Source organism: Tasmannia lanceolata, unplaced genomic scaffold, assembly GCF_043159265.1.
Source record: "Tasmannia lanceolata isolate RefF3 unplaced genomic scaffold, GAP_Taslan_0.1 ptg000037l, whole genome shotgun sequence".
Lineage (NCBI taxonomy): Eukaryota > Viridiplantae > Streptophyta > Magnoliopsida > Canellales > Winteraceae > Tasmannia > Tasmannia lanceolata.
Window position 1 is genome coordinate 17,274,271 of NW_027518714.1, and position 20,701 is coordinate 17,294,971.

A 20,701-nucleotide genomic window follows, 5' to 3' on the forward strand; every position below is an offset into this window, starting at 1 on the left:
TCCTGAAGAAAGTGAACCTCGTGCGGCATACCCAACTTCCTTTCCGATCATTTCGGGAATGATCCAAAATATGTGAGTAATCCGATCTTCATCAATATGTTGGGATGAAGGGTGCGTGCCGGTGGAGCCAAGGTAGACGAGCTATAAAGGCGGATGGAGGCCGAGGTGTGGCCTAGGTCGAAGACAGTTTTCTGGAAGCAGGACACCTGGAAAAAGAAACGGCAAGGAGCTATGCTTCACTTGCCGGGGATGAAAGGGTTAGACCTGGCAAACGGGTGGGTCGGGCCGGGTCAACCCGCGGGTGATGCGGGTGCGGGTCCACGGGTCGGGTGAGAAAATGACCCGCATTTTGGCGGGTCAAAATTTACGTGACCCGCGCGGCCCGCGGGTGGGCCGGGTCAACCCGCGGGTCACCCGCAAATATGCCGCAAAGGGATTGTAATAATTATTTTGATTTGACCGCCTCTATTTTTCCCGTAATCGTCGTAACCTCATATGTGATTTGATTTGGTATTTTTTTCGTAATTTTAAAATTTTATAACCCTTTCTAGGTAATTTTTCATTCAAAACTTTATAATTTAGCTAATTTACTTTTTGTGGTGTAATGATTACTTTTTTACATTTTCTAGGAACATTTTAGCAACATTTGGATGCGCGCATCTTTGCATACACAAAGGCGAGAAATTGCCAAAGGAGAAGCTTGATAGCAAATTCTAATAAAATAAAAACCACATTTAAATATTATCAACACTACTGGGCACTCTCACTTTATGTATGGCCCACACCATAGGATGATCCAAACCGTCCATTAGTTGGGCCATAGCTAAATAGGTTATGCTCCAAAAATCATTTCCATAGGATGATCCTATCCCTCCAATCTGAATGTTAGAGGGTTGATCCTAACCCTCTATAGATCGGAGGGTTAGAATCAACCGATGGAAATAATTTTGGGGCATAACCTATTTAGGGTATGGCCCATCTAATGGACGGTTTGGAACTTTGGATAATCCTACGGTGCAGGACATACCGTACTTTTTATAAAGTGAGGAGTTACTCATAAAAAACAAACAGCAGTGATGATAACATTCTCAAAAAGATTAAAAAATACTGTAAAAATGCGGGTGCCCGCGGGTTGACCCACCCGACCTGTGTTTTTGCGGGTTGGTTTTTGACGGGTCACGGAAACTTAGACCCGTGCCCGCAAATTTGCGGGTGGGCCGGGTCGACCCGGGGCACGGGTCACTTTTGCCAGGTCTAGAAAGGGTGGCTGGCGAGATGTTTCGAGCAAATTTTTAGTTGATGACGAGTCTGAAACAGCTTCAAACTTGACTTCGTTGCATCAAAGAAACAAGACAAAACAAAGGGGTTTTATAAAAAATAAGGCTGCAAATTTTTAGCCTTCACCCACTTTTTTCAAGGCAACGAGTCTTGTCAATTTTAAAGTAATTTCCTTTGATCTCTTTCCTAGACAAAGAAAAGACAAGCTTCTCTTGTTTATCTTTTCCGAATGTAAGAGGAGAAGAGGAGACTCTAGAACCTTCCTTCCCGATGCGGAATAAATAACAAAACCACCGGTCATAATATCTGTCGGCGACAGAGTAATAGGACTTTGGGTTCCATTCCTGCTACCACTGCCTATGCCACCGGTGCTGTGGCCATTAACGGGAACGAGGCCGAGCGAATACGTCGGAGTTCCGTCCAGTTTAATTAGGCCATAGTTGAGTCCGACCAAAGTAGATGATGCTTGGAACGAGAGAACCAGACATATTAAGATGAATAACGAGTATATACGAGGAGTAGCAACTGTCGAAAGCCATAGCTTCGCTCTAAAACAATAAGTCAATCACTCTCAACTCCCCCAGCACATTATTCGTCGCTATGCTTAGATTTATTTCTTCGGGTCCCACGGATGGCGCCAATTCGATGATGCCAAAATTTGGATCTAGGAGCCAGGCAAGCGCTATCGGCAAAACCAGCAGCTTAAGTCGGTAGAGCTCCTATTCATGGGTGCCTGCGCTCATAGAAAACAACATTAGAAGGGCCCCAGAGTGGGGACTCGGGGGCACCCTCCGACGCTCAAGTCAGGAATCGGTATCACAAACATCTAAGCAAGACTAATAGAGATAAACATACTTACGGGGGGAAGAAGAGTGTCCTTAACCATTGAGCAAGGGGGTGCCTTTTATAGGCTTAGAGTTCTTACACCATGTTTTGGTGTATAAGCCATGTGTCCTTGTGCATGCCATGTTTTTAGCATGTTTGCCACTTGTTGGTGTGCTTGCCATGCATTAGCATGTATGCCATGTGTCTAAAGTAAAAGAGGAATTTATTTTTCCACCAACACTTTTCTTCATCCTCTTCTTGATCATAATTAGATTCCTTTGGTATAAGGGTGACACGTGGCGGGCTCTAACGGTCCTACCGTATTTTCTCCCTATTAGATGGTATCATCAAAGATTGGCCATAGGCGTAGGCCATTCCCTTCTCAGTAGATCTTGAGCCTTGATTGTAAGGAAGTCTTGACTGTAGGATTTGGGTACTGTGTGGAAGATTAGGTAATTTGAATCAATCCGAACCCAGTCCGATTATATGGTAAAAGCTCAACCCAAATTCCAAAAAATTGGCCCGAGTTGCACCCCTGTAACTAATCCAACAAAAAAAAAAACAAGCAAAACAAAATAATGGAGAAGTCAAAGACAAGTGGCACTTCTATAGTTAAGTAGACTAATTAGCTTAATAAACAATTTAAAAATGACCAAGCGAAGTAGATTATTTCTAGTGATCGAAGTTTGCCGCTAAATAAAACTTCTTGATAAGAATGGAAGAAATGAGCACATTACATGTTTCCAATGTTGGGCTCGTGTTCTATTTCTTTATATTTATAACGTTTTCTTTAGATGTTTCTTAACTTATCTTTATTTACTAATTTGTTTATTTAATATTTAATAGGGTGTGGGTCTGTGTGACATTAGCCTCTTTCGAGAAATAGCATAGGTGGAAGGTTCCATGATGGCATGTTTCTCAACTCACATGTTCCCTACTTTGGTATGACTTTTTGGGCTCGTCTTGTACCATGTGGACGTGATTGGATCCATTGATCTGACTGGGGACCACAAATCTTGCCCATTGCCATTGACCCCACCTTTATCGGATGATGCTAGGCCCTCGATCAATCAAGCCTGTACAAAGAATAGCTGAGCCATTGAGTTTTCATAGCCCGTCTTACTAGTGCGACATCCGTTTGGTGTGGGAAGAGGACCATGTGAGGATCAATCAAGCCTTGTTAGGGATTCTACAAAGAATAGCTGAACCATTGAGTTTTCATAGCCTGTCTTACTAGTGCGACATCCGTTTGGCGTGGGAAGAGGACCATGTCAGTCCCCACCATGATGATTTATAAAATCAACAGTCCCGATTATACATGTCCTTCTGTGGGACCCAAAAATTGATTAGGATGGGCAAATATCCACCTATTTAATTACTGAGGCTCTGTTTGTTTTGGATTTTGAGGACCGATTGTAAGTCCAAAACTGATTATTGGATTCAAAAGTAAACATGAATTTGAGTTCATTAATCAGTTTCGGACTCACAATCGATTCTCAAAATCCAAAACAAACAGGGCGTAAAAAAATTCAAACCCGCAACTCATTCCTTGCCCTCTCAAAATCCAAAATAAACAAGGCATAAAACTTCTTTGATTGGCTGTTAATACTTGAGGATTTGAATTATATCAAAACAATATGAAAAGTGTGAATTAAAGGAGTTGTAATATGTTATGTATAGTTTTTCCTTGGAAAAATATGGACAAGGAAGAAGTACAAACGTGGGCCACGTGTTCAATGAACCAAACTGTTTATCAACTAGGCCTTTTCATATGGTTGAGCCATGCTAATAGTCTACCCTATCAAAGTATCCTTATCCTTTGATGTATACTCAAATAAAACCCATCAAAATTATTAATTTACAAGAAGTCATCCTCTTGTATTCTGATTCCTAAAGAAACCATCCACTTGTTGGGTCTCACTTTTCTGTCTAAAAAATCAAGAGTGATGATATTTTCACCCCCATGCAGTACTTGCACACCCGCCTTATTTGTACTAACACGCAATAAAATAAAAGGGTTTTTTGCAAAAGAAGCCTTCTACTTTGCTTAAAAGGGTTTTTTTTTGCAAAAGAAGTCTAATACTTTGCTTTATTTGGATAAAGAGTCTTCTGATTTAACAATTTTCAAATAGAGTCATCACATTTGAAGAAACTTTTTAAATCAAATCATGCCATAAATTTGTAACCAAAATGCACTTCGTAGATTTGTTTTAGACTCCTAAAATGTGCGTCTGTGAAAAGATGAATATTACGGGTACCAATTTTGTTACCCGCGAAAAAAAATACCCGCACCCAGCTCGTACCTGTGAACAGCGGGTGGGTCTGGGTCGGGCGCTGGTGCCCGCGGGTTACCTGTCATTCGGTTTTCAAGTTTTTATTAGCCCTAAAGGCCTAAACACTAAACAGTAAAAAATCGATTCATTTTTTCTTCAAGATCCACGAGGATTGTCGAAGCACCATCAATTAGATGGAATTTGATTTTTGTTTCATGTTTGGTAGCTATTGGTTATTTAGTATTGTCTAATGTTAAAGTAGTTATTAAATATCGTAGCAATATTATTACTACAGGCACTCTTGTAAAAGACTATTGTCGTTAGGCTTCGGTTTGTAGACATAAATGTGCCACATGGACGTGATCGGATCCGTTGATCAGGGGAAATTCCATCAAGAGTACCTTACCGGATGACTCGTTTTGGGTACCAACAAAACAAGTCATACATGTTTTTTATTGCGGACCACCGGTGTCTGTTTCTCTTGTTTTTTCTTTTTATCTTACTAGTAAAATATGCACGTGCACCGCACGTGCTACTAAGGTATTTTACAATTTGTTTATTTCAATATTTATTAATGAATTAGTATAACTTTTTTAAAATATTGTTCAAATATTGTTCAATATTACTACGTAATTACTGTTAATTTCAGAAGAAATTTTATATTAGAATAATCAAAGAAATGGCAACATGATCAATTAGTAGAAAAAACAAGGAAAAAATTTCTTTAAAAGAACAAATAAACTTCTCTGATTTATTGGAGGAAGAAATAAATGTTCTGGGGTGGCATGGATCAAATGTTTGCCTGAAACTGAGTTTTTCCATAGGCTCCCTTCAATTCACCATTCTTCTTGAAAGAAAGGGGATATTTTTTTACAAGGAGGAGAGAGTGTTTGAGAGGCAGAGAGATAAGACTGTAAACGTATCATATACATATCACAAACCTAAGCAAATCTGCATCAAGTTTTGAATTTATAAAAAATCAAATCATAATTATAGTTCCAGCAGAACCTAATTCTATCATTTCAGCAACCTATCAACATGCAATTCTCCAATTGCCAGGTTCCACCACCGAACAAGATCTCGCTATCTAGCGGTTTCTAAGAACTAAAGAACAAAAAGCATGATAAAAATCTCCAAACCCTATTTCAAAACATCAGCAGAACACGCACAACTCTTCCCTAAGCTTTTGATCCATCGGAGAGACTGGGCTCTTAGTAACAATTTTACCTACTAAGATTGATAAAAATAAAATGTAAATCAATTTAGAATAGATATTATACAGTCTATACGGATTTTCTTTTGAAAACCATAGGCACCTGATCAGGATTTCCGACTGAGAAATAAAAAAATATACAGAAATAAGAATTCCCACAAATAACATGGCAAATGGCAGGGACATTGCAGCAGTGAAATGACGAAAGTACCCTAGACAAATCCGACTTAGTGAAATGACAGGGACATTGCAGCATTGAAGGCAAGGGCTTTGATGTTGGTGCGATCAACTTGAAACTCAGATTCCTTGGACTTCATGAGGGATAACATGACATCCATGAAATCCTCATGATTCCTGCGGTCTCCAACCTGCATGTGCTCATCTATAATTTTCTCTAAGAAATTATCCAAGACCTTGCTAACCGCCTTCATGCGGCGACTCAGCCCTTGAAGATCAAATACCCCAAAATAGGGGATGTAATCCGCTATGTTGAAAGCTGCTGTCAATTCGAGGGTCTCTTGAACCACTTCTATAAACCCTCTTGATGGGGTATAAAAATAGCAACCTATAACAGGCCGACACCTGTCTAGGGGTATTATGGTAATTACCTCAGAGTAGGTAAACTCAAGCCTATAACAGGCCGACACCTGTCCTGGGGTAGGTAAGCCAACCACCCTCTATAAAAGGGCTTTCAAAGCTCAAACCAAGGGTAATAACTTCTTCTCAACCACTCTTAAAACTAGCTCTGCACTCCTGCTCATACTGACTTGAGTGTCGAAGGGCCTGTCCGGAGTAACACTCCGGGTTGGTCTTCTGACCTCGTTTACTCCTTGTGCAGGACTCAACTCCTTATCTCCTTCACTTCTGCTCCTCGGGTCCTTCAGCTCAGCTCTTACGTCACTGCCGTATCTGTTACCGATTTTAGGCCTAACAGATTGGCGCCATCCGTGGGACCACGAATTAAAAGCTGTTCAAATCCCCTTATAAAAATGGCAGGACGAAGGAATGCTCGGGTACCAACCGCAAGAACTACTCGAGCCGTGCTGCCCCGCAGGACCCGGAGTGAGCGAATCGCCTCACAGGTGGTAGCTACCTCTGCTACAGCCGAACAGAGCCCGACTCGTTCGGACCACCTCAATCCCACACCCACTCCGGATCAAGTTCAAGCTCTTTTTCAACAGATGACGGCTCTTGTTGGTCAGTACCAGCAGCTGATCCAAGCGCCTCCCCAACACCCTCCAGAAGCTCCACGACCTTCTCCGGATACAACCAAATCAGAATGTATGAGTCGGACATACCAAAGACTTCCTTTGTAACGGATCAGGGGACGTACTGTTACCGTGTCATGCCCTTCGGCCTAAAATATGCCGGGGCCACGTATCAGAGGCTCATGAACAAACTCTTTCAGAATCAGATCAGCCGTAACATGGAAGTCTATGTCGACGACATGCTGGTCAAAAGCCGAAGTGCACAGGATCATGTGTCCGATCTGAGAGAGACATTTCAAGTCCTAAAAAAGCATAATATGAAACTCAACCCTACCAAGTGTACTTTCGGCGTCAGCTCGGGAAAGTTCTTGAGGTTTATGATAAGCCAAAGAGGGATAGAGGCCAATCCAGAGAAGATCAAGGCCGTGGTGGAGTTCACTGCACCAAAAACCATCAGAGAAGTGCAACGGCTAACATGAATGGTGGCCGCACTGGGGCGCTTCATCTCAAAATCTCCAGAGAGGTGCCTGCCCTTCTTCAATGCCGTCAAAGGACTCAAGACCGCACCCTGGACAGAGGAGTGCCAGGTCGGATTCAAAGAGCTGAAGCAGTACTTGTCCTCTCCACCACTATTGACAAAGCCGGAACCAGGTGAGGAGCTGCTCCTGTATCTCTCCGTGAACCCCATGGCTCTAGCAGCCGTCCTGGTTCGTGAAGAGCGCAGCCAACAAAAACCGGTCTACTATGTCAGCAAAGTCCTCCATGATGCCGAGATTAGGTACCAGCGGGTCGAGAAATTGGCCTACGCCCTGGTGATGGCAGCCAGGAAGTTGAGGCCGTATTTTCAAGCCCACACAATAAGGGTCCTCACCGACCAGCCGTTCAGAAAAGTTTCTCTAAAGCCGGCCCTGGACAAGGTATACGAACCCGGTCAGTGTCCTCCACGAGTTCGGCGCAGCCTGAGCCGGAGCCAACCCGTAATATTGAAGGACCGCGATAAAGAACGGGTGCAGAGAGAACCTGAGCCCGGCCCTCAACGACTCATCGTATATGCAGACGTCGGAGCTTTCGTTGCAAGCCCTATCTCCCTCTATCACCTCCCTCAGCCCAAACCTTGGGGGAACACACTACCTATCCCTAATGTCCCTCATCATGGACTCCTCAAGGTAATTCTCCTCGTAAAGAGCCCGCACGTTGTATTTTGGATTGGCGTCCATCCGGGCCCTAGCTACGACCTCAATGGCCCGGCCAGGGAGAAATGTTGTGGACGCCTCGGCGGCATCACTACCAACACTCCCCTCTGCCCGGAGATAACTATCCGTTGGGAGCGGAGTTGTGTTCAAATCCAAAATCACCTCGTCATCACTATCTACGATCTCTACTCTAACATCGGGACTTGCCATTGTTGGTCCGGAAGTCCTGGTCGAATTATTTTGGGCCCTCCCTGACGAACTAGACCCTGAGGTACTGGAAGAGGACTCCCCTGAACCGGACTCCGAACCGAACTCAGAGCTAGAAGAGCATCGCTTCTTAACGTAAGTATGTAGAAGAGCATAAACCGAGCATTGATTGAATTTAATTTTTGGTAATTTGGTTCAAAAATAAATAATAGGTTTTTCTCAGGCAATTTTTTCCACTTATTGTTACTATGAAAGCTTCACCTATTCCTTTTTCGTGATGTTGCATTTCTTTCCGACTTTATGTCATTCTTAAACCTTTGTTCCTTCTAAATTAAAATAGGGGCGGAGCTCCTTTAAACAATTTTTCGATTGGATGAAATCATAGCTGGTGGTGCTTAGGGTTTTGCTTTCCTCATTTTGGTTCTTCATTAGAGACTAGGATGTTGAGTTGGTGATACAAAATCACCGGTTCTATCTTCGAGTGGGTCCACTTGGCCCTTTTAAGTTGGAGGTGTTTTCTATCTCTCTATATATGGTTTAATTTGTATTTGAAATAGAGGGTTTGAACAAGAAGGGAAAATGTAAAGAGGAAAGGAGAACAGGCTAGGGCAAGGCAAGAGGGGTTTTCTCTTCGGGGACCTAGGAGGGCTTTTGTGGTGATGCAAAAGCAAGGTTCATCTTCTTGAGAAGAAAGCTAAGGCAAGACAAGAGGGTTTTTCTCTTGGGAGCTCTAGGAGGGCTTTTGTGGTAAAAAAAGCTAGGTTCTTTTTATACTCAAGGTTGAAGAGAAGATTTAGGGCATAAAAAGGAGTTTTCTCTTGAGCTTTTGGAAGGTTTTTTTGTGGTGAAGTAAAAAAAGGGTTTTTCCTCCTCTTGTTTATCAATGTGTATTATTCTTCCGTTATTCTTCTTCCCCATAGAGTTTTCTTCTTTGCAAGAGAAGTATTGTCTTGGAGGTATTCATGGCATTCAAGCACTTCAAGGCCAAGGTTGAAAAACAAACCGGATGGTATATTAAAGTGATACGGACGGATAATGGCATGGAACACAAGAAGAATGAATTCATCAAGTTTTGCAAAGATGAAGAGATTGTTATGCATAACACTGTTGCTTATACACCTCAACAAAATGGTGTAGCAGAACGCATGAACCGGGCATTGGTAGAGCGTGCTCTGTATATGTTGAACAATTCGGACTTAGGCAAAGAGCTATGGGCGGAAGCAGTAAATATGGTTTGCTATCTCATAAATCGATCTCCTTCGATGGCATTGGGTGAGAAAACACCTTAAAGAGTAATGGTTCGAAACTCCTTGTGATTATTTTGATTTAAAGATATTTGAATGTGATGCATAAGCTCTAATTCCTAGTTTTCAAAGGAGTAAATTAGATCCAAAGTAAAAAAAAATGTATATTTGTTGGTTATGGCAAAGGTGTTCAAGGGTACTGTTTTTGGGACCTAGTTTCCCGTAAGATTATTCTTAACAAGGATGTTCACTTTGATAAATTGCGTGTGCTTGCCAAGACTTTGAAAAAGGATGAGGAAAGGATTTGAAATAAGGTGGAGCATTTCCAAATTAAACCAAGACATTCTATTTCGTAAAATGACATTCCCATTGAATGACTAGTGTGAATGATGGGAAAGTTAGAAATGATGAAAATATTGAAGAAGCACCACCATCATTGGTGGAACGCCCAAAAAGAGCTTGAGTAGATCACAGCACAATGATCGCACCACCATCATCGGTTCACCCACTTCAAATGAGAGAAGTGACCAAATGAGTGACACTAAGAAATACATTTTCAACTTCCTAGAGTAAATCCATACATCAAAACTAGGCTTTTAGTAAGTTCATCATCGATGCATTTCCTTTTGATCAACTCAAGCCATTGAGCATTTTAAAATGAAACAGAAATACACAACAAAGCGTAAGGGCCTGTTCTCCATGGGGATGACTATCCAGGGTTTATTTTATACTTGGATAGGCTTGATGAGCTGGATATAATATTTTAACCAGGATAGCCAATGCCTTAACAGCTTATTTTAATGATTTATCTCCCCTTGGAGAGCAGCCCCACCCCAAAATTCTACCCATGAAGGCGAAATGTTGGAATAGCCAATAGATGGTTAGCTCTTGGCACCACGAGGCTAAATTTCTCGGTCATGTCCAAATCAGAGGGAGACATTCCATTTGGAAGCTCCCAATCAAAGCAATGCACTAATTGCGCCAACACCAATTGAACCACCCTGAGTCCCAATTGCATCCCAGGGCAACTTCTACGTCCAGACCCAAAAGGAATAAGCTGAAAATCTCGGCCTCTGAGATCTATATTTGTGCCGATGAACCTCTCAGGCAAGAATTCTTCGGCATTCGGCCATGAATTGGGGTCCCGTCCGATTGCCCAACCATTTATAATGACACGAGATTTTCTTGGTATGTAAAAACCATTAACCGTGCAGTCCTCCATGGCCTCGTGAGGAGCGAGCAATGGGCCCACAGGGTGGAGCCTCATGCTTTCCTTAATCACCATGTTCATGTACTCTAAGTTAACCAAGTCTGACTCCGCCACCATTCGTTCCATGCCAACCTCGCGCTCTAACTCTTCTTGGACTTTCTTCATCACTCTTGGATTCCGAAGGAGCTCAGAGAGGGCCCAATCGACCACGCACGCCGATGTTTCCATTGCACCAACTAGCATATCCTACACAGAAATGGTAGTTTTAATGATTTATACACACATATATGCTTTGAAATAGCTCTTCAAATTTTGACTAATTAAGCATAAGTTTAATGCACACTTAAAAATTAATCTTGTATAATCTTTTTTTTTTTGAATGATATTCTTGTATAATCATATGTGGCCGGGTGTATTCTGATTTGGAGATAATTTTATATGCAAATATTAACATCAATAGCTCATTTGTTAATAAAATTAACTTAAAAGAATTTTATAAGAAAAGATGTGACCATATTTAAACAAAATAAGGACTGGTTTGTCTACCCGTAAAGTGCGCATGTAATCTTCTCTTATTTAATTAATGATAATTTTTTTAAGAAATAAAAAATAAAATAAGCGCTCATTTTTTTCCGTTATCGAAAGAGGCACGTGTGATTGCTAACTATATAAGTACTAGCATTGTTGGCCCATGGGTGCAAAATAATGCACCCCACCCTATCAAAACATGAGGTGTAAAATCGTGGGTTGCACCTATGCATGGATTTGAGTGGAGTAGGCAGAAGTACCAGGGTGGAAAATAGAAACGGGAAACGCATGAAAAAAAAATACAGTGGAAACGAGAAAAGAGAAACAATAGAAAATCGTACGATAAACGTCTTAGGAAATTATGTGTTTTTTCCACAATGATTTTTGTAAGTTCCACACGTGTTTCCTACGCGTTTCATATGCATTTTCTACGACTGTTGCATATGTTTATCACGCGTTTACACATTATTTACATAAGTTTTGCATATGTTTCCCATGTGTTTTAGAAATATTTCTCCAATTATGTATCATATTTTGGAAGCGTTTCCGAAACGTGTTTCCCTCACTCAAGGAGTCACCCACCCATGGGTAGTTCTAACCCTATGGGTTAGAACTCACCCTATCACGAGGTGAGTTCTACCCGCCCATGGGTAGAACTCACCCTATCAAAACATAATGTGAAATGGTGGGTGTCACCCTATGCCTGGATTTGGGTGGAAATGGTGGGCCCGCTCATGGTTGTAAAATGGTGAGCTTTCCAGATAAAAGTTATTCATAGAAAGAAAATGAACGACAAATAAAAGAAACACATTCACTATATAGGAAAACACTTCTAAAACGGGATCCTTTCCCGAAAATAAACACGGGATTAGTATGGCCGAACGATTTGGCAATCTTAATGCGTAGGCGCGACACATGAGCAAAAGACAATGAAGTGATCTTGTCTTCCACAAAATGCAAAATAGCTGTGGAATTGACCAAATTGTCGGTGAATTCCACTTTTGTCTTCATTTTCCAAACGAAATCCCATTTTGAAAGTGTTTTCCCATATATTATAGATAGATATATTTCCTTACCAATAGGATGGCTTTGATGTTGGTGCGATCAACTTGAAACTCAGATTCCTTGGACTCCATGAGGGATAACATGACATCCATGAAATCCTTATGATTCCTGCGGTCTCCAACCTGCATATGTTCATCTATGATTTTCTCTAAGAAATTATCCAAGACCTTGCTAACGGCTTTCATGCGGCGACTCAGCCCTTGAAGATCAAATGCCCCAAAATAGGGGATGTAATCTGCTATGTTGAAAGCTGCCGTCAATTCGAGGGTCTCTTGAACCACTTCTATAAACCCTCTCTCATCCAAATCCTCACTCTTGTACTTCTTGCCAAACACCATCATACAAGTCATGTCCACGCCGAGAGATGCCACCTTTGCACTAAGGTCTATGGCCACACGAGAATTTGATATATCCTTGAGGGATTGGACGAGGAGGTCTAACTCTTCTCGCCTCGTGGACTCGAAGGATTCGATCTTAAGGTTGCTAAGCAACTCTAGGGTGCACAATTTACGAGCGTTACGCCAATAAGGGCCATACTCGGTGAAAGTAATACCCTTGCGGTTGTAGGCAATGTGCTTGGCAGCCTCGGAGAATGGCCTATTGGCGAACACAAGGTCATGTGTCTTGAGGAACTCTTGGGCCGCCTCAGGGGACGAGACGATAACAGTCGGGACTAGGCCGAGCCTCATGAACATGATGGGGCCATAGTCTTTGGCTAACCTATGGAGATCGCAGTGAGGGAGCTTGCCCAACCTGTGAAGGTTCCCCAAAATTGGTAGGCCTAGAGGACCAGGAGGTAACTTTTTTCCTTTTCCTCTCCTTGCAAGTAGGAGATAAGCAAAGGAACAAATTCCTCCCACTAACACCAAGAGAAGGGTAGTCCAAGAAGACATGGTAGGCACGGTTCTGGCAAAGCTAACACGCCTTTCGTCCATTATTTCTCTCTCTGAACCTGCAACTCTATTCTTGCATATATATACAGCACTTAAAAAGAGAGGAGCGGAGAGGGGTCAATTTCTTGCTTGCCATCTGATGGAAAGCGGGAGATTTTTTTTATGGAAAGCAAGGAGATTTTTTTTTTGTTTTTTTCTGACAGGTAAGATGGGTTAAAAACCAAAGCCTTAACCAATTTGAGCTAGAGGCTCAACCCGAAAGGTAAATGACATTATAGTAATTTCATAAGTGGTGGCACATTGATCTCACTAGAAAAAATAGAGAGACGACACACACACATTTGTCATGGATTGTGCTGCCCATGCCCTTTCATAAGTAGTGTCCAGTGGAAACAATGGCATGCAATTCACCTCAAATGCTCTTTTCTAATAACATTATTCATGGAAGGTTAATTTGTTTCCATCACAAAGAAATTCCAAGACACATTTGGCTATAGTTATCATCATCTCTATCTAGTCTTTTATGGCACTTTTAGTCACCATGGAAGTTAAAATAAGCACTCTTAACCATGTGACAAATGCAGATGTAGATTTTTCTCAGTGAGTACAAAATTCAACCAAACTGCATCAAGCCCATCTTCAATCACTGTCACATTTGGGTTCCGCATGTACCACATGTAATCGAGTAGACCACCAGAAGAAGATCGTTGTCCTTTTGAAAGATCTGAACGGTCGTAACTGATAGGGCTTGGTTTAGATCTCTTCGAGCCCCAGCCCGATAATCACGCCAATTATTCATGTTTTTACACGAAAACAATAAAAACATTGAGTTGAAGCTGTAAGCAAAAGGTTTTTTTTAAAACCACTCTCTTGAAACAAGGCCAAAAAATGCCATCACTTTTCTAATGATTTACAACCCTTCTCCTTAGAGCTTTAGAAAAGCACATCCTTTTTTGTCTATTTACTACCCATGCCCTTTACTTTTTAAGTACAAAACCAACCCAAAAGTCACTGAAATTTAGAAAAGCTTGCCCATAAAAATAAAAAAAAAATTACAAGCTTGCCACTCAGCCCTATATACGAAAATCAGGGCGGGTCAGGGCCGAGATAATACGATCTAGGGTTGGGCTAGGGTTTTGAAAAACTCGACCCAACCCGACCCTGTTGCAGCCCTACATACAGCCCTCTAAACCACGAAAAATCAAGCCAAAAGCCTCACACAAAGCTCTCAAGCTCTCAAGCCTTCTCCATTTTCTTCAAGCTTTCAACATTTTTTCTCTCTTCTCCAACTTTCATTCTCCATATTCTTCTTACTGCATTTTCATCATTTTTTACACTGGGCAGCAGCATTACACTGTCTAAAAGGCCTTCAAACATCCTCAAACGATTCACCCCGCATCTGTCAAAAGACGCCAAGCGAGCGCCTCCACCTTCGCCTTTCCTTGCAACTCCACCGGTTCGTCTGCAACTCTGGAATTCTGCAAAGAAGGGAATGACTAAACTCTTTTGTATGTTTAGACTTCATCTTATCAATTAATTTTTTTTAGAATTGCTATAAGCAACTGTTTTGAATTCTCTCTTCTCTACTTACCACTCTGCATCTTATCCAGTCTCTTGTAGCTGATAGACATACGATACCCACTTATTAAGTGCTCAGTTGCATGCCCTCACACAACCTTGCTACTTGTAGATTTTAAGTTTACAGGAAAAGACCCAAGGCACTAGGGCTGCAACTCGGGTCGGGCGGGTCGGGTTTTGGAGAACCCAACCCTACCCGAGAAATATCTCGGGTCGGGTCGGGTCGGGTTTTTTTTTCGGAAAACCCACGATTCCCAAACCCGGCCCTACCCATGATAAATTTCGGGTCGGTTCGGGTCGGGTCGGGTTTTTTCACGTTGACGCAAATTTTTAAGGAAAATTCTTGTTTGGCAAGGCAACTCAACTCATAGAAGCAGAAATTACACTCACATTACACTTGAATCAAACAATGATGTAATTATACTCACATCACACTTGAATCAAACAATGCTGTAATCAAACAATGTTGTAATTACAATCAAACAATGCTGAATCAAACACTTGAATCAACTCAACTCATAGAGGCAGAAATTACACTCACATACAGTAACAGTGGGTGCGTGGGTTTTCACTTTTAACTTTGGGATAATTACATTTACACCCCCTCTAGTTTCTGACACATCCACTTCCACCCCTATAGTTTAAAACGTGACAAATACACCCCTGTAGTTTCAATTTGTTTAAGGTTTGCCCCCTCAGCTGAAGGTTCGTCCATAGATTGAAGGGTTAGGATGATCCGACGGAGCTTATTTTTTGGGCACACCATATCTATGTCAGGACCCATCAAATGAACGCTTTGGATCATCCAAATAATGTGGGCCCCTACCCGAATCCAAACACTACCAAAAAATCATCCAAATAATGTGGGCCCACATTGTTTGGATGATCCAAAGCGTTCATTTGATGGGTCCTGACATAAATAGGGTGTGCCCAAAAAATCAGCTCCATCGGATCATCCTAACCCTTCAATCTATGGATGAACCTTCAGCTGAAGGGGCCTACCTTAAACAAATTGAAACTACAAGGGTGTATTTGTCACGTTTTAAGCTATAGGGGTGGAAGTGGATGTGTCAGAAACTAGAGGGGGTGTAAATGTAATTATCCCTTTAACTTTTAACTAACAATAGAAAAAATGTACATACTATAACTTATGTAACTCGGGTCGGGTCGGGTCGGGTCGGGCCCCTTCAAACCCGGCTCGACCCGAGATTCATGCGGGTTTTTGAATGCTGAACCCGGCTCGACCCGAAACCCATGAAACCTGAACCCGACCCAGGCTATTTTCGGGTCGGGTCGATGCGGGTCGGGTAAAACCCGGCTCGAGTTGCAGCCCTACAAGTCACCACAACAGGCAGTCTTTTAGACCGATTATTACATTGCGGAGTCACCACAAAGCTTGCCGCAACAATCAACGAGCATCTGTCAAAGTCGCAAAAATCACTGTACGGATAATTAAACAAAGCAATTTCATTTGACACTTATCGAGACGGTCGAAGACCAACTAGGTTGTCAGGCCTAGCTCTCCACAAAAGGTCGGTACCCTGAACCTTAGAGTCTACACTAAGTAATCCAAACGTAAAATCAGATTTCTCAACCGCTGGATCCCGATCCAATCTCAAAGACCCCCATCTAATCATTTTAAACTCTAAACTCTCTTGTTAAAAAACCCAAAGTTTGAAGCCCCTCTAAGTTCAAACTCAAACATTTGAAAATTCGAATTTTATAGTTTTCATAACCTACTTTGCTAAGAAAATCGAGACAAGGGAAAGCTAAGAGAGAGAAAAAGGGCGACAAAAAGCAATCCTTCCAGGCATTTAACCGACCTTATTAATCAAACGAACGAGACAAGGAAGGAGAGTGTCAAATGCCTTAGACTTGCACGTACGCCAAGAGACTCATTTAGTATATGCACTAATTGTCTAAGTAAAATACATACCGAATTGGTTAGGGACAACTACTGATTACCCAGTTTGAAAAAAAAGGTTCTTACCTACCAGGTTGCCACTGAGTTTGTATACAAGAAAAATTACTCTTCTACTTTTCTGCATGCACTGGAAATGTAACTCGTAGTGCCTTTGCAAATCACAATTTGTGATTTAATTTTTCTCTATAAATAATATTTTGTTATTTAAGGTCTCTCTCTCTCTCTCTCTCTCTCATGCACGCGCGCACACACTCGTTTAGTTTTATTTACAAATATTTAAAAATGTTAGAGAAATTTTTAAAAAAATTCCAAAAATTCCTTGAAGCCATATAACACATTTACCATCCAATTTTATAAGAAAACAAAAATGTTTGAATTTTTTTTCCATTTTTATTATTTTTCATTAAGTAATTTGGCTTTAAATTATCCACGTCGAGTTTTTCATAGTCTACTCGAGTTTTTATTTTTCAAATTTAAAAATATTTTGAAAACTATCAAAAAATAATAATAATATCCAAAAAATAAAAAAAAATCTTTGAAAATATTTCCATAGGTTGATCCTAACCCTCCGATCTGTAGAACCCTCTAACATCAACCTATGGAAATGATTTTTGGGCACAACCTATTTCGGCTGTGACCCATCTAATGGACGGTTTGGATCATCCTATGGTGCAGGCCATACCATAGTTTTAATTCACTACTCTATGAGGTAACTACTGTTGGATATGTTCTAATGTAAGCCCTTATATAATGGACCAAGTGTAGTGGGCCCATATGGGCTAGAGCCCATTACCCTCTTAAACCCTTTAATATTTATATCCATAAATAGGGGCGGGGGGCAGCTGTCTTGGCATTCCAAATTAGATGCTTTGAGAGCAATGCTTAAAGCAACTCAAGCTTATCCAACAATCCACCGACTCTCACATCTTCCCCATCACCTTAACAATCTTGAAGCAACTACTCTCACAAGAACCAGTAAGTTACGTTGATTTCTTTGTAGCTGAAACCCATCATTTGAATTGAAACTAGGGTCGATTGGGATGACTCTAATTTTAACGTGAGTTTTTTTTTAGTGGTTTTGACCAACCCTAAAACCAGTTACGGGAATTTCTTGCCGTAGCAACAAAGGAAGAAGGGTGCGAATTTCAAGATTGATATTCGGTTCTTGTGGACGGTCCCTCATCCGATTCTTACTCATTTGTGTTGAATTCACACTCAGAGAGGTGTGACTCTCTCAGCAATACAAAGGGGTTTGTTGGGTTGAAGGTTTTGGAGGAGGATTTTGTCTTGTGACTGAATTCTTGTGGTTGAAATCATGTTGGCTCAATTTGTTTGGTTTCATCCCTTATCCCATCTAGTTGGTCGTGGGTTTCTTCCCACACACGAACCAATTTGGCCGTGGGATGGTTCCTCCAAAATTCGTTATTTGGGCGTAATTTCTAACCCAATTGGGTGAAGCTGGGTGGAACTTTGGATTGGGATTTATAAAATTTCATCCGTGGCTTTGGATCAAAATTTTTTGTTGAAACCCTTTCGGGCAGAAAGGTATAGTCAAAACTCTCTTGAATTCGGTTCTTGGAGTTAGTGTTTGGCTTCGATTCTTTGGTCATGATTCACCCCCTGTAAATCCTAATTATAATTGGGTTTGGGTAATCGCCTTGGCTGGTTTGTCCTCGCCTCAGGTATTACCTTGGTGGTTATCTCTTGCTATTGAGTTTCATCTTGGATATCTCGGATTCGGGTTTCGGATTTGGTCCGCGATTCTATTCTTGACTTTGGCTTTCGCGATTCGCAAATAAGGTGCACTCTTTCCAATTTCTGTTTTAATTTAAAAATAAAATAAAATGGAAAAGACTGCAATTCCCTTTGAGATAGTCAAACTTCAATTGTTTGGAGGTTCGAAATTTTATTCTTGGAAGCGAAAGATTTAATTTGGTCTGAAATACTTGAATGTTTTCTACGCCATCTTGAGTACCTTTGTTGATACGATTGAAAGTGTTGAGGAATCTCATTGGAGTAGAGATGAGGATTTCTGCAGAGACTACTTGTTAAACTGTCCTTCAGACCGTCTTGCAGAAACCTATAGCAAGTTTGACATTGCTAAAGAGATTTGGGATAATTTAGATGCTCAATTCAGAAAGGAGGAGGAATTGTCCAAGACTCATTTAGTGGACAAATTCATGGATTTCAAATTCCAAGAGAACATGGAAATCACTCCTCAGGTAACTGATTTATAGAATTTGAGATCTAAATTAGCCAATGAGAAAATAGTAGTGTGTGATCCGTTTCTTGTTGGTGCAATCATATATAAGTTACCATCTGCGTGGCACTCTTTCAAAATAGAGATGTATAGAAAGAAAGTGCAAGTGGGACTGGAAAATCTCAAACGATTCATTCGAATCGAAGATGAGAACAGAGCTAGGAATAACTTGGAAATGGTTGGACAGCAACGTCAGCTGCTAACACGGTGATAAATCCCAAGCAATTTCCTAAGAAATCCAACTCACCTAAGGGTGATATCCCCAAGTTGGAACCCAAAAAGACTGTCTTTAAAAAAAAGAAGGGTAAGTGCTACAACTGTGGGAGATATGGTCACTTTGCCACAGATTGTAGGCTCCCTAAGAAACTTAAATCTGACACATTACAGAAGAAAGCTACTATGACGGTAGATAAGGCTGAGCCTAAAAGTTTTGTTGCTATGTTAGACAAAAGGAAGGCCAGTACTTCTTCTGAGTGGTGGTTAGCTACAGGTGTCACTTGTCATGCTTGCAACTCAAAGAAACGTTTCACTGGTGTTACCGAAATAAAGGAGACTGGTACAGTGACTAGTGGAGCAGACATGGAGGTCACTCACACTGGTACTGAGAACTCGCCCCTTTCTTCAGGTGAACGACTTACTTTATAAGATGTTTAAAGTAGTATCTACTATTTTGGTTTCCATTAGTCTGCTTGACAATGGTGATATATGCACTTTATGTATGTGAGTAGAGTAACTTTTGATTGTTAACTCATACTATTTTGGTTGTGCATATTTGTTAAATGGTATATATTAGTTTGAGTTTAGTAATTGAGACTGTTAGTCAGGTTAGTTTACTGTTAATGATCTTAAGTTGTTAAACAGCCGATTAAGACATGTGAACTATTAGAAAATGGTCTAATTATTAACACTCATAATACCATTAACAATGTCAATTATGTTTGACAATGAAGTTTAGGAGTGATAAAATATGAGGAGGATACACATTGACAGGGTTCAAGGAATTTTGTGCCTCTTAGGGTTTAATCCTTGAAACCACTGCTCCTCACTCGCCTCAATCATGTGGCATAGCTGAGTGTAAGAACAGGACATTAACGTAACTGTTAAACTCCATGTTATTGTCAGCTAGGATGCCTGGTTACATTTGGGGAGAAAATTGCTTTAATTGCAAGTCACATCCTAAATAGAGTGCCAAACTCAATTGCTCCTCCATTCTTTATGAGTTATGGCTTATGTCATAGAGTACCCAAGGGTTATAGTGAGGACTATGTGACCTACCATATGGAGCATGATCCATCATCCTTTTAGAAAGTGATGAGATCTAGGGACTCTTTGATATTGGCAGAAGTCATTCTTGATGAAATGAGCTCTCTGTTGGTTATCTAACCTGGCAGCTAGTCGATTTGCCAAATGGGGCTAATACTTTGAGTTGTAAGTAGATATTTGTATGTGATTATACAAAATTTGTGTGAATGTTATGATTTAACAATCCTGGTATGGTCTTAATTAAGCACCTAAATCGTGACATAGAAATTTGACTAAGTATTAAAGAGCTGTGAGTTTTCTGATCAATTACTCAGATAAATGCCTTTACTATCTTTATGGTGTCAAATGAGGTCATAATTATTTGCTTAAATGTAGATGTTGATTCTTATTTCAAAACTCTCTTTGTTGTGAGTTACATGAAACTAACCTTCGGTAAAGAATTCAACATGATAAGACCTGGGTATTGTTAACACCATTCTTGGTATGAAAGTAACTTTTTAAAAGGCAAGAAATCACCCTTGACCTAGCCCATTATACTG

General features: G+C 40.9%; 1 protein-coding gene across 1 annotated transcript; it reads right to left on the reverse strand.

Moving 5' to 3' along the window:
• Positions 1–9,977: 9,977 nt before the first annotated feature.
• Positions 9,978–13,216, reverse strand: LOC143862283 (cytochrome P450 71AU50-like). The gene is made up of 2 exons (XM_077373301.1): positions 12,256–13,216; positions 9,978–10,897 (listed from the first exon to the last, which is right to left on the reverse strand). Exons 1-2 carry the CDS (start codon positions 13,177–13,179, stop codon positions 10,283–10,285), a joined length of 1,539 nt encoding a protein of 512 aa, XP_077229416.1. The 5' UTR covers positions 13,180–13,216; the 3' UTR covers positions 9,978–10,282.
• Between the last annotated feature and the right edge of the window lie 7,485 nt (positions 13,217–20,701).

Coding starts and splice junctions, on each gene's coding strand:
- LOC143862283 (XM_077373301.1), bottom strand. CDS start 13,179: ATGGACGAAAGGCGTGTTAGCTTTGCCAGAACCGTGCCTACCATGTCT. Junction 10,898..12,255: donor ACATCAAAGCCATCCTATTG/GTAAGGAAATAT, acceptor ATTTCTGTGTAG/GATATGCTAGTTGGTGCAAT.